Source organism: Clarias gariepinus, chromosome 3 (assembly GCF_024256425.1).
Source record: "Clarias gariepinus isolate MV-2021 ecotype Netherlands chromosome 3, CGAR_prim_01v2, whole genome shotgun sequence".
Classification (NCBI taxonomy): Eukaryota; Metazoa; Chordata; class Actinopteri; order Siluriformes; family Clariidae; genus Clarias; species Clarias gariepinus.
The window spans coordinates 27,604,550-27,618,551 of record NC_071102.1 but is presented as its reverse complement, the minus strand read 5'-3'; the positions used below and the strand labels follow the sequence as shown (position 1 = coordinate 27,618,551).

General features: G+C 38.3%; 1 protein-coding gene across 5 annotated transcripts in view; it reads right to left on the bottom strand.

Moving 5' to 3' along the window:
• Positions 1-11,063: 11,063 nt before the first annotated feature.
• Positions 11,064-14,002, bottom strand: part of elmo1 (engulfment and cell motility 1 (ced-12 homolog, C. elegans)) — a 106,308-nt gene continuing 103,369 nt past the window's right edge. For all 5 annotated transcript variants that reach the window (XM_053491356.1, XM_053491359.1, XM_053491358.1 and 2 more), the window contains 2 exons: positions 13,919-13,996; positions 11,064-12,267 (listed from right to left, as the gene is read on the bottom strand). In XM_053491356.1, the coding sequence (XP_053347331.1) occupies positions 12,067-12,267; positions 13,919-13,996 (279 nt within the window). In that variant the 3' untranslated portion in view covers positions 11,064-12,066. The remainder of the gene's footprint in view (positions 12,268-13,918; positions 13,997-14,002) is intronic.

Sequence of the window (14,002 nt, the reverse complement as noted above, 5' to 3'; positions counted from 1 at the left end):
ATCTCTTCCTCAGGGCTTTTACTTTCATCCAATCTAAAAATGTGATGGAAGTATCCTTGTAGAGCTTCCTTAGTGCTTTGAAGTTCTCTTCATGGTCTTCAACAGAGTGGAGTTCTCTCAACATTAGTGATTATCAGTACTGCTTGGAGTATGCTGTCCTTTCACTTTGCCCTCAGGCTTGAATTCAGTATCTCTGCCATGTCTTTTTGCTGGGTTTAAAAAGTCACCGTTTGATACAGGTGTTGCCGTAATGTTTCAGCAAAACACTCTTTTAATGGCGCTCTTTTCAGTTAGAATGGTGTGGTGACCAAAGGGGGCATTTTAAGGGACTTTAACATCATCCTGTTTCAGACAGGAAGGATGAGGCATTAATTCAAGAATCAAGTCTTTTATTAATTAATTGATTGATTCACTAATTAATTCTTTAGTAACCATCTTCATCATGGTCATGGTAGTGGTGGAATCAGAGACTGTTGGTGATCATTTCAAGTTCCTGCCATGTTTTAGGAGATGGAAGGAAACCAGTAAACACACAAAGATGTGGGGGAAACATCAAACCTTATAAAAACAGACAATACGCTTCAAGTTTAAACGGTGAACGCTGAAGATGTAAATTAGCAATGCTCACAACTTTAATAAGACATGACATTGCCATTTCCAAATTGTCTGAAGTGTATGAATGAGCGTATCCTGGGATAGGCTCCAAGCCCACCGTGAACCTGTATACAGGATAAAGCGGTAAAGATGATGAGTAAGTGAGAGAGTAATCTAAAATTGATTTCTGCCTGCAACCAAACCAGTGATACAATTTCTTTTTGATCAATGCTAAACATTCTTTGCGACTGTACAGTACATTTATAGCAAAGTGTTTTAGTGAGCAAAATGTTGAGCTATCACAGACCTCCTGGTGACATGTAAAGCTCAAAGGCACCAATATCCCGTACCATCATGGGTCTTTTGCTGAAGCACAGCATGAAAGAAGCTTCTTATTGATTTGAAGGAGAGCACCTGCACTTGGAAAGGAAAACATTATGCTGTTAGATGAGAACTGGAAAGTTTTTCTCCCCAAGAAGCCAGTGGGAATTGAGTCCACCCAACCCATAACTATGGAACATTCCTTTCTGCTGCATACAATCGGTTCAGAAATGAGGTACTGAGCACTGATAAGCAATCAATAGTCTTATTCAGATATGTACAGACTTGAGGAAATCTTTAGAAGTTTTTTTTAAAAGGAGCTGTGAGTTTCTATGTAAGACGGACAAGCAGATAGTATAAGATTTAGTTAGTCACATGTACCTTCACCACAGCACAGTGATTTTTTTTTTCTCCGCAGATCCCAGTTAGGAAGCTGGGGTCAGTATAGAGCACACGGTCGGTCAGGATACAGCGCGCCTGGAGCATACAGGGCCAAGGTCCTTGCTCAAGGGCTTAACAGTGGCAACTTGGCAGTGTAGGGCCTGACCCCCCCCCCCCCCTTCCAGTCAGTAAACAACAGCCTTAACCTTTTGACCAACTACTGCCTTCTTTGTATCTATATTTGAAAATGTTGTTAACATATTCTCCAACCAAAGGTACAGTATAATGATACTCCCTCAGCTATGATCTAGAGCCTAGAACGTCTTGTTTATCTTCGATGGATGTCAAATCGGCTTTTTGTAATCAGTAATAAGGTCAGTGGTACAGTAGCTTGGTGGTTTAAGTATGGCCTATGGTTCAGAAGGTTCCAGGTTTAAATCCCATGACTGCCAAGTTGTTCTTGTTGAGCCCTTAAACAAGGCCCTCAACCCTCAACTGCTCACACGTATGATGAAATACACATGTAAGTTGCTCTGGATAAGGACGTCTGCCAAATGCCTAAATACTGTATAATCGTTGTGTGGATGATGTTAATTTCAGAATGTCACAATTACAAGTGAGGAGAAAGTAAACAAAGCTTAGGAAACTAACCAGAGAACTTGAGTTAGCAAAGTTCACTTAAATTTTATTAGTTTAGCGCTTTTAACAAACGTTATTGCCGCGAAGCAGCTTTATACAATCAAAAGAGATGTGTATGAACCAAATTGATTACATAGTCCCTAATGAGCAAGCTGAGGGCGACAGTTACCAGCTTTCCCACCATGACAAATGCAGAATTGTGATAACTTTCCAATACTAATGTAAGCCTGTCTGTTTCACCACAAAAAACACTTTTTTTTTTTTAAACAGAAGGAGAAAACAGAGTTGCATTGACATGAACAGGACAAAAGTTGCTCCTCTGCTGTGTCCATAACCATGAACTTGGATAATAACTCACACCATCTGGAAGGTCTTCCTTTTCCTTCCATCTAACATCACTAACGTTTTAGCCTGTGCTCTCTTCTTGGCTGAATTCATGCTTCCACATTACACTGCAGCAGAACGGAATCTTTTCAGTTCTTTAGTACAAAATACATTATCACCAGGGTAGCTTTCTTTCACCTCAGAAATATTGCCAAGTTAAGGAATATATTGTCGCTAAACGATGCAGAAAAACTAGTTCATGCTTTTATCACCTCTAGATTGGACTATTGTAACGCCTTACTATCTGGCTGTTCAACTAGGTGTATTAACAAGCTCCAGTTAGTCCAGAGTGCAGCAGCGAGAGTCCTCACTAGAACCAGAAGATACGAGCACATTACCCCTATCTTATCTTCACTTCATTGGCTCCCTGTGAAATTACGCATTGATTTTAAAAGACATATAAAGCATTAAATGGTCTCGCGCTCAGTATCTGAATGAACTGCTAGTGTCTAACGATCCGCCACGCCTACTTCGATCAAAGGATGCAGGCTGCTTGTCAGTACCATGTATTATGAAAACTACAGCAGGGGGCTTTTTCTTACAAAGCCCCAAAGTTATGGAATAGACTTTCAAATAGTGTTCGGGACTCCAAGTTATTTAGCCAAGCATTTTTATAAATAGATTTGCCATAGGTAAAGGAGCAGATCTGGGGGACTCATGGACGTAGAGTATTAGGTGAACTGGTATGTTTGGATGCTGTCTTCCCCACTCTCATTGATCACTCAGGTTTGTTGACGGTGGGGTGATTGTTTGCTTTACATCTCAGGGAGCCCTCATGTCTGTGTTTCCTTCTGGCTCTCCCTTTTAGTTATGCTGTTATAGTTAGTCCTGCCGGAGTCTCTGCACTCTGCACTAAATATACATTCACCTTATACATTGTGTGACTGTGACCATACCTAACTGTTATCTCTCCTCCTCTGTTCTCCCCTCCTCTGTTCTCTCTCCCTTTCCCTCTCTCTCTGTCGAGCTACACATGTCGTTCCTGAGCTGCCAGTGATCCAGACTCCCTCTGCCCTCCGGACCTGTCTGACCCATCCTGTTGCCCCGCTTCTGGTTGGAGATCTCGTCACATGGATGCCCCGTGTGTCTCTTTGGGATGCGTCTGGTGTCTGGGGACGGTTTCACTCTATGATGAAGACGGTTCTGGCCTCGACTGGTGTTGACAGCTGTTTCTCTGAGGACTTGACTTGGCTGCAGTAGCTCGATAGTTCAGGACTGGAATTTTCTACAAGTCCTACCCAATAACAAGCTGGACTCCATATTAACATCAATTAACATCAACTATTATACTGAACTGGCTGCCATCTAACACACTGTATGAATGCAGATCATTTACTGCTTTCTGTTTCACCCAGATGAGGATGGGTTCCCTGTTGAGTCTGGTTCCTCTCAAGGTTTCTTCCTATTACCATCTCAGGTCTCAAGAGTTTTTCCTTGCCACTGTCGCCCTCAGCTTGCTCACCAGGGACAAACTGACCATTTTGTTTCATACACATTCACATTCCATACAAACTTAATAATTATTTTGATTGTGTAAAGCTGCTTCGCGACAATGACAATTGTTAAAAGCGGAATACAAATACAATTTAATTGAACTGAATTGAATTAGTGAGTTCATGTTCAGCTTGGCTAAATTTGTAAGTTACCATCAATTTCTTTTCGGAAGCCGATTAGATAACGGTGGCAGTATTTTTTAAAACAAAAAATCTTCCATAAAGAGGCAACTCTGTTTACTGTAAGATACAGATGGGACACGAGCTGCGCCTCTGCTATTTCCACCACCACCATAGCAGGGATTTTGAAAGATGAGAGAAATCCTCTGACAAGTAAAGGCATGTCTGTGTGTCAAATCAAATCGAACTCTAGTGAGGACACATACAGTAGTTGGCTAAAGATAATGCTTTCTTTAGTACAAAAATCAGAGAATAGATTTTAAGGACACAGGGTGACTCGACCTGTTGACTGAGAGATTAAGGAAAGCACAAGACAATCAAAAAGTACCAGGTCTTATAAAAAAAACCAAAAAAAAAACAACATAATGGCAGTCAACATAGGCAGTGTTTAGTGGAACCAAATGTATTTATTTTAAAATTGTTTATAGATGCAGTACAGATTCAGAGTTTTGGTAGGTTTCTCGCCTGCCATAAAGAAGACCCGGGTTTAATTCTCACGCAATGCCCAGACCCAAGCATCTGGATGCCGTGTCAGTCCCAAGCCTGCGACAGGAAGTGAATACGAGGTTAAACCTGTGCCAAGTTGTGTGCGGATTAGATGGTCCACTAAGGCAAACCCCTCGATGAAGGAGCAGCCAAAGACTAACAACAAGATGTTGCAATACAGATTTGGAAAGAAGGAAATGACATGTTGGCGTAGAGAATTCAAGTGCCAGCCGTCATCTTCTGCTCAAGATTAAGATGACGTTTTGGTCAGTCTGAGCTGGATCTTACATAATGAAATTATTCTGCCCTGTTAATTTTGCGTCTAGCCAAGAAGCACGCACGCACACGCACACACACACACACACAAACATACACATCAACCCTCCGATCACACCCAGTAATCCCAGAAAGTTGAGTATAAGCTTGTCTGTCTTGAAATTATATTGTTAAATGAGTCAGTACTTTTATTTATTTAATGCAGCACTATGAGTGGGAACAATGCACACATAAAAAAAAAAAAAAAAAAGGAAGAAAGCCAGGCTTGTGTTAGAACAAACGTAGCGAGATTCAAGAAGCAGTGCCAAATCAAGAATTGTGCTTCCAAATGAGGAGCATAAGTAGGTAGAACAGCCTTCTACACACTTGAGTGATCCATGCAGGAGGGGAAAGTAAAGAAATGGTCACTGGAGTGGATGAAGAAGACATTTATTGCTATGAATTTCAACCAGTTGGAGGACAGCCTTATTACTTGGCTTGGTGCTTCACACATTTTGTGTAAGAGCTGCATATTTTAACACTGGAGTGCATGCTGGTGATGAGATCTACCTCAAAAATACACCCCCCCCATCCCCCCCAAGTAAGCCATGCACACACCCAGATGTCCAGTAAATAAAAACACCAGTAATGTTTCAACAGACCAGGCAACGATCTCTCAATTGCTCCATGGTTGATTTGTGATGCTCACATGCTCATTACCATAGATGCATTTTGGTAATGAACTACAGTATGGTCAACCTGAGTGCTCTGTTCAGTCTGCAGCTACACAGGTTAGCCTTCTCTCTCCAAATGCATTAGTGAAGCATGGGCGCCCATAACCCTGCCTCTGGTTTATCGATTATTCTTCTTTGGGCCTCTTTTCTTCCAGGATGGAAACAGCCCGCGAGACCTGCAGTTTTGGAGATCACAGCCATCTAATGATGGTTGTCTAGCCATCACAATCTGGTCCCTTTCGGACTCGCTCAGACTCTGACATCATTTATTTTTTTTAAGTGACTAGGTCAGCTGTTCTGGAATAGTTCTTACAAGAACAGTATTGTGTCAAGTGCATTTGCAAAACCCATCGAGCTCCATGATGAAACTGGCTCTTATGAAGACCTTCCCAGGAAATCAGGACCAAAACTTACCTCTGCTGCAGAGGAGAAGTTCATTCAGAGTCACCAACCACAAAAATTACCAACTAACGAACAGCACCTCGGATTAGAGCTGTTATGAAGGATTTACATAGAAAACTGTAAGTAGCAGACACATCTAAATATTATGAGGTTTGAGGTAGTTTAAAGGAGATTATTGCTTATTTTGGACGCCTTTAGCATTGTTTTATAACAGAAAAATAATAATCAGAAAACACCATGAAATTAGGAAGTGTGTCCAAACTTTTGACTGGTAGTGTACTTTCATCCTCTTTATTTTATATTAATATTATTATATCATTACAACATGATGGTGTATGTATATATATATATACTGTATATATACTGTATATTATGTATATATGCATTTTATCTTGTTAATCCACCATAACAAGCAGTTGCACTATTGTAAAGAGTGTATTGTTGTTTTTTTACATTTATTTTTAGTAATCATTTTATCCCCTTTCTTTTTGTAATTTTAAATTTAAACCTAGCCCTAATATTATCCCAACAATTTACCTCTGGGATTAATAAAGTACTTTCTATCTCTATCCCTAATATATCCCACCACCTGACAAGTGTCACTGTAATGAAATAATCAATATTATTCACATCACCGGTCACTGGTTTTATGGCTAAACGTTGTGTATATAGTTAAAATCACTTAACTGTAATTATTTAGGCATTCACCAGTTAAGTTCCTCCTCCCTTCCCCACTCCCTGAGATTACTCAGTATTCCTCTTTGAAGTCAGTAGGTCCTAAAATCGTGATTAAACTCGACACCCCTTAACAGTATTCAAACAAATATTCCCCTAAAATGATTTTGGTTAAAACCCTTGAAAGCTTCAGAGCTTTGAGGGGAAAAAAGGGACAGATGCTTGCTGATTTGCACAAGTCATGCCAATAGATGGCTACATACTGGGATGATCCTGTAGTTAAGCGAAGGGACACACTGACATTTCTCTCTAATGGTGATGTTCAGAAGTGTAAAACACAGAGCAAAGGCTGAATGTTGACATGAAGCTTAAGTACAATCCATCCAATCACTGCCATCTGTAATCAGATCAGATTAGCATGTCTGGCTGGCTGGCAGGGAGGAGCAGCTGCTCCCCAACGTGTCGAGCTTCACAGCGTTCAGAGCCGAAACAAAGTCAGCATCATAACTTCACTCACAGGCAAGCTGGGAAAAGACTCAGGGGGACCGGTGTACTGTGAATTATTTATTCCAGGCTTTCCTTCACTAAATCTGTCTACAGCTGGGATAAATTACTGGTCTCTGATGGTTCCTGGATCTAAACACAAAATTCAACCTTCACCTGGCATTTACTACTGACAAAAAGAACAACAGAATCTCAGAAATGTTATATGCTCAAACATGCTTGATGTTTACAAATGGAATTTGAAAGTACAAAATACAAAGATTTTCAATAAACCAGGTATGACAACCATGCAAAAATACTGACTCTTCATCTCAACATCTCTAAGCATACAGTAGTGCTTTGTAGCATACATTGCATTTAAAATATATGGTTACAAGGCAAATTTGAAACTACAATGCTGACAGGATAAATAAGTTTTAGTATAAGAAACATAAAAAAATGTAATTCATTTTATGTTTCTTCGACAGAAACAGTAGTGGCAGCAGCACACTGCAACAACAACAGCAGAAAAGAGCAAATACAAGTTTCTGCCTGCAAAACCGCCACACTTCCCCCCTACACCATTCTGTGTAACTTCACAGACTGAAGTAAGTGAAAGTTTAAGATCTGCAGGCCATCTGGCACCAACAACCATGTCACGATCAAAGTCACTGAAATCACATCCTGGTGATTGATGTGAACAATAACTAAAGCTCCTGTGTCTGAATGATTTTCTAAAATTGTGCTGCTGCCACATAATCGGCTGATTGAATAGTCACTTGACCATGAAGATGTTCCTGGACTCAGTTTTTCTCGGATACCTTGTAACTGAAGTCGCTCAATGGTTTAGGACTGGAATGACCACAAAAAAAATGCGGTATGATTAATTGATAATGTATAGTCGATTTGACCAAGTTATTAGTTTAAATGAATTCAGATTGATTTGTACTGTACATAGATTACTAATAAGCAAGTCCCGGGAAGAGCACAGGACAGTGTATGATTGCAGCAGAGGTTCTTAGGTTTTGTAAATCTCCAAAATCAAGGTGGGATTATATATTGGAGCAAGGGACAGTTGTGTGCATGAATAGTTTGTAAGTGCAAAATGTTAATGTCTGGATTAAAGGATTTACTATTTTCACCCCATGTACTATTAATGCTGCAGTTGTATAGTAAAACAAAACAAAACCACTGGTATAACAGACCGCAGTCAGTCTGTGATCATTTCAGATCCCTGCAAAGTAAGTGCAAAGGTTAACCCCCCAAGTGCTAAATAAAAATGTACTGCTGCTGTATGATTTTATTTAGTTGGCCAATTTCCTGAATGAAGATCTCTGTCTTTTGCACAAGCACAAATTGTATTTTTATTAGCTCAAAATTTCTCGCATGCACAAACTCTTTCTTGCATGCAACCTTTGTGGGTTGCCAAATCTCACTGTTAAACCCCTTTAAACCACTGTTAAACACATTTGAAGTGCTGAAAATCCACAAAAAACACAGCCCAAATGGTACAGTAATGTCTGTATGAGATCTCTTACTGTAGCCCAATTTTCTCTTATATACTTAAATTTTTTTTTTTTTCTTTATTTACTAAAATTAACAATTTATTACCAAGGTAATACATCAGTACCTTCTTCCTTTAAAAAAAATAAATTTAAAAATGACCCATGTCCACATCCTCATCATCATAATTAACAATGAAATATTAACCATTGTAGGATTTTCCTTAAACATTAAAAAGTTTTTCATTTAAGACTAATGAAAGATCTGAAAGACATCTTTAATAAAGAAACTTATTTAAAAGTGTTGTTTGTAATCAACAGTCAATTTACTGATCTGTGTTTAAGGGATATGAAATGATTTAGAGGAGTGGTTCAGTTCCACAGCACCAAAGATTTTGGCCACTATTATTAATATTTCTTTTGTTATAATGTATTTGAAACAACTGGTATGGGTTTTAAAATAGTGAAGATATGATTTAAATCTGTGCCAAATATAAGAGGAAAAAGTCATTTCTGACAGTGTGCGCTGAGGTAATGAGAACACAGGAGTAGAGACAATTTTTTTATGGCAGAGCAGGATGTTATTTTTGGCATTTGTAAGGTAAAATATTCTCGCTAAGAGTGACACCTTAAAAAAAAAAGAACAAAAAGGCTGCAGGAAAAGCTAAGCTTTAAAAGCACTCAGGAAATTATTTACAGGAATCTTTGGCTGCTTGTAGAGGGAAATATTTTAAATTCTGCTGAGACTGAATCACTTCTTTTTATAATTTAAATAAATTAATCAAGGTCAGTATTATTTCAGCACACTATTTGCAAAACAATTACTTTATATATCTTCAGAAAAATATGATGAATCACAACTATTAATTAGTTCCTATTTCATTGAATCAGTCGTGTTCACATCAATGTAGTATTTTATAATTAAAATTACAAAGGCCATATTTATTGAGTTTCAACAGATTTGATCAAAAAGCATGTAATAAGATATCAATATTAAAACAATCAGTATACTTTTCATTGTTCACATTTATTCCACTTGCTCTTAAACAGTTTGCCACCCCTCTCTTATTCTTCCACACTCTGGCTGTGTTTTTGTGTTCATGCTTTTCTATTTTCTGAAAGGTGGTATTTATCTGTTAGTGAACAGTTTGTTTAATGCATTTCTCCAGCTCTGTGAAATGTCAGTATTCCTCTGACACTGAACTTTGAAGCTGCTTTCCATTTTTCATACCATAAATCAGAAGTTGAACATTTTGACTTTTTAAACCTCAATAATGGAACATACACAACTGCTAGTTCTTCCAGAGTAATCTGATTGGACGAGAGACATTCCTCAAGCGCAGAGCATAACAGGCACTGGAATGTTAAACTACAGTATATGTATCACTCCACATCACAGGTGTTCTAACACTTATTAATTATACTAACTTACACTAGGTTTAGAGTGTACACTAAATTACACTAGGTCGGTATTGTAGGCAGTACTTGAAAGAGGGGAGAGTAGCTGCCTGCCAAAACCCACATTCAAAACCAGTCAGGGAAACACAGACAGCAAGAAAACACATTAGATAATGTGATGTCGTCTCAAAAAATATTTTGTCTTATTAGTAATTGCTTCCAAGTTGCTCAGAATCGCCTCTGAATCATCCATGTTGTTTTATCACAGCTAACATAAGCTTTAAAGCTAACTAGCTTCTAACACAAGGCTGAATACTAAATCCCACTCTATCCACTCATCAAGGGCACTACATGGTGTGTACGTGGCACACTACAGTAGCTTTCCATTTAGAAATTAGCTACTATTTTCAAGCAGAGTAAGTAAATACCACTATCTGTCCACCACCTACAGTACATGGTTTATTCTCCTCACCTTTTGGCTTCATAGTACCGGTAAGAATTTAAAACTACTTTCGCCTCTAACCTAGCTGTCGGTCACTAACTGTCAATTGCTATCTCAATGCTAGTTCTGCTACATACATTTGTACTGCATGTATATACAATACAGTATACAAGGGCTGTGCTGTTGTGTCCATGAGCGCATCATAGCCTTGTAGCAATATAATTGTGATGTTGAAAGTCTTTGATCAGAAAACATCTTTGCATACATGTAAATATTATTTAATGAATTTATTCATTCATTAATTCGTTTTTTTTCATTCATTTAAAGCTGAAGTTACACCCACTTGGGGTTCTATTTAAATCCATTGAACAGGTACACTGAACTTTTGCACACAGTTGTACTTCCTCAAATTAACTTATTTTATTCTACCAACACTAATCCGCTTTTAGCAAAGCACCAAGTAACGGCATTGTATGCAAAAAAGCACGGGTAGTGAACTGTAAAATGGATAATGAGTTCGATCTCAGCTGATAAAAGCTTGCTGCTTCCACTTTGCCCTTGAGCAAGGTGGCTACTGCAAAGCTAAAGTGTTAGAAATTGCAATCACATATCGAGGCGTGTTGTTTTGACAGAGTTGCAAAATGCACGGCCCGGATTTTGAAAGTGTTATCGAACAGAAAAGCAATCAGTAGGCTGAATTGGAATTGATCTTTAATGTAAACAACATGGTGTTGGGCTCTAAAATACATAAACATCTTAAGGAATAATAAAAAATAATAATTCATGAGGATAAAACAGTGAGCGTATTTATCATTTAACTTAAATTAACATTAATGATTTAATTTTTCTGTTAAAAAAATAATAAAATAAAAATCCTAATTGCAAATGAAACAAAATACTGACTACTTGGCTGCACAAATATCACTAAAAGTTTACACCATGTTACAAAAAACAAGCTCAATATATTGCTTTGGAATGTTACAGCAGTCTACCACAAGTCTGGTGGGGATCAAGTAGAAGCGAGCGTTGGATTGGATTTGAAATTTCAGGTTACAGGCTGGCTAGACCACTGAGGGAAGGACAGACTTAGATCAGGGCTTATGTGATGCAAGAGTTTAATTAACAGTCTATCGTTTGTGAAGCATGAACAGTGTGCAATGATGGCTATGGAAATGGACTCGGACACTTACACTACTGCCATTTACACTGCCTTTTCTGTGCTGCTAGATTGCGCTTGTGTGAGTCAGACGCCTGATGCAGGAAGTGTTAAAAGCCAAAGTCCCCTGGCTCTGCACTCACTCAGCAGCGGGGCTCTCACCTCAAAACAGGATGGACAAGCATTATGACTTGTGAGTGTAGATATAAACCAGAGTTGAAATTGATTTATGGTGTGCGTGTGTGCGGTGTGTGTGTATGTGTGTGTCTGGCTGTCTGTCTAAAAAGTTACTGTAAAGTTAGCTCAAATTTTTATGAGGTGCAAGTTCTGGACCTGAGGATCCAACCATATGGGATATGTCAGACACACGAAGAGCAAACTGTGAGTTTGATAAACTCACAGAGAAATAAAGCAATAAAAAGAATTAAGCAAAAGAAATTTAAAAAATCAATCATTTGTTTTATTTCCTAAAAAGTTTTTTTTTCCTTCTTCCAGTCTGCATGTAAAAAAAAAAAAAAAAAACTTGGTCCAGTGGAGGGCTTTAGTTGCAGTCATAGACAAAGTCATAATTACTGGGTTCTTTTGGGATCGGGGGCGGGGCCTCTGGAATCTGGATGTTCTCCAGGTCCAGGAGGCGGAGCTTCATCTCCATGTTCAGAAGTGTGTCCAAGTCGGAGCGAGTGAATTCACTGGTCATCTCCTTCCCCAAAAGAGCGTTTAGTCCATCTGTCCACATACAGTACTGAAACACAAAGGCACATTAGATATAAATCAGCATTCGCGTGCGAAAGTTTTCACGCTCTTAGAAAGAAATGAAGGCTTGACTTGTAGAAACAAGTTATTTAGAGTGTTGGGTTTCACAGATTTTTATTTTTTGCTTGTGTTGTAACACAAATGGCCAAATAATGTCTGTAAAAAGTATTACCTGCTAAATGTTTACATCCCCCTTTTAGACAGTAACATAAATATTCGCTAGCAATATATTATGAACAGCCCAGCAAAAAACAGGTAACACACTTGAATATTTTGTTTTGACTTTTCGATAAGCTTACGCAATGTCAACATTCATTTCTGTCCAGAGTTGCATTTATGTCTCTCCAAGATCTTGTTCTAATAATGGGAGTGTCGGCCACTGAGTAAATCTTTCTCCAGCACATTCCAAAGACGCTCAATGGAGTTGAGCTGTGAACATTTCAGTGTAGAAATCCGTATCTGAATATGCTGTCTCATGCTCCCTGAACCATTCTTTCACAATCTGAGCTCAATGAAGACTGGCATCATCATCTTGGAATGTTCCAGGGAAGGAAAAATCCATTGATGAATAAAAAAAGTCATTCGATATATTCTGGTAGTCAGCCGACCTTATTTTTGGCCATATAATGTTGCTGAACCTAGACCTGACCAACGGAAGCAAGCCCTGATTATAACACTTCTCCAACAGACTAGGTAGGTACAGTAGGCACTATGCGTATGATCGGTGCATCACTATATCCGCCTCTCTCCTTACCCTGATGTGCCCATAACTCTGGAATAGAGTAAATCTGGACTCATCAGACCACATGACCTTTTTCCAGTTCTCCACAGTCCATTCTTTATAATCACGTTTTTTCCGAAAAGCCTCACTGATTAGTGGTTTTCTTAAAGTTACACAGCGGTCTGGTTTTAATCCATTTCCGACCACATTTCTTCCTCAAAGATGGTGGTTCAGCACTTTGTTTTCAGGTTATAATAATGCGTTGGGCAGTTCTTAACCTAGTTTTAGTAGCTTAATCTCCTTAGTTTCTTTGCTTGATGTGGGACAATAATTTGATCCTGAAACAGAGTACCATCTTTGCCACAATCAAACAATATGTCTTTAAGGGTGAAAACTTGTTGAAAACTTGTTTCCAGCTGAACCATATTAACCACTGCAGTAATTATCCAATAGAAGGCTTTTAACTATTTGCTTAATTAAATCATGGAGGTGACAGGCAGTGTTTGTCAATCCTTTGCCTTTGTAACCTCTCCACTTAACTTAAGCTTGCTTCACACATCTGTTTTAACTTTGCCAAATGTACTGTACAACTGTATCTTTTTCAAAACTCTTTACAAACTAGTCTTCTTTGTGTTTTGGACTATTATTATTATTATTATTATTAGAAAAGGTTTACATTTACATATATTTTTTATGTCTCTACTAAAAAAACATAAGGGATGCAAACTTGCCATATTTACTGTTCATACATGCAGGTTTAAAAAATAAAAATAATGATTGTATACATTTCAAGTGTAATAATTAAATAATAAAAGAAATTAACTATTATAAAACACCAACTTATTTATTAAAATTGTGAAGCATTTAAAAATAACAGTAAATAAACAGTGATTTTTCGTAATGCTGTGGCATTATTTACCTCATGCTTGTCAGGAGCAATGAAGTTTAAATACTCATCAGACTCATAGAGGATAGAAAAGGCCAACTCCAGCAGTTCCTAAGA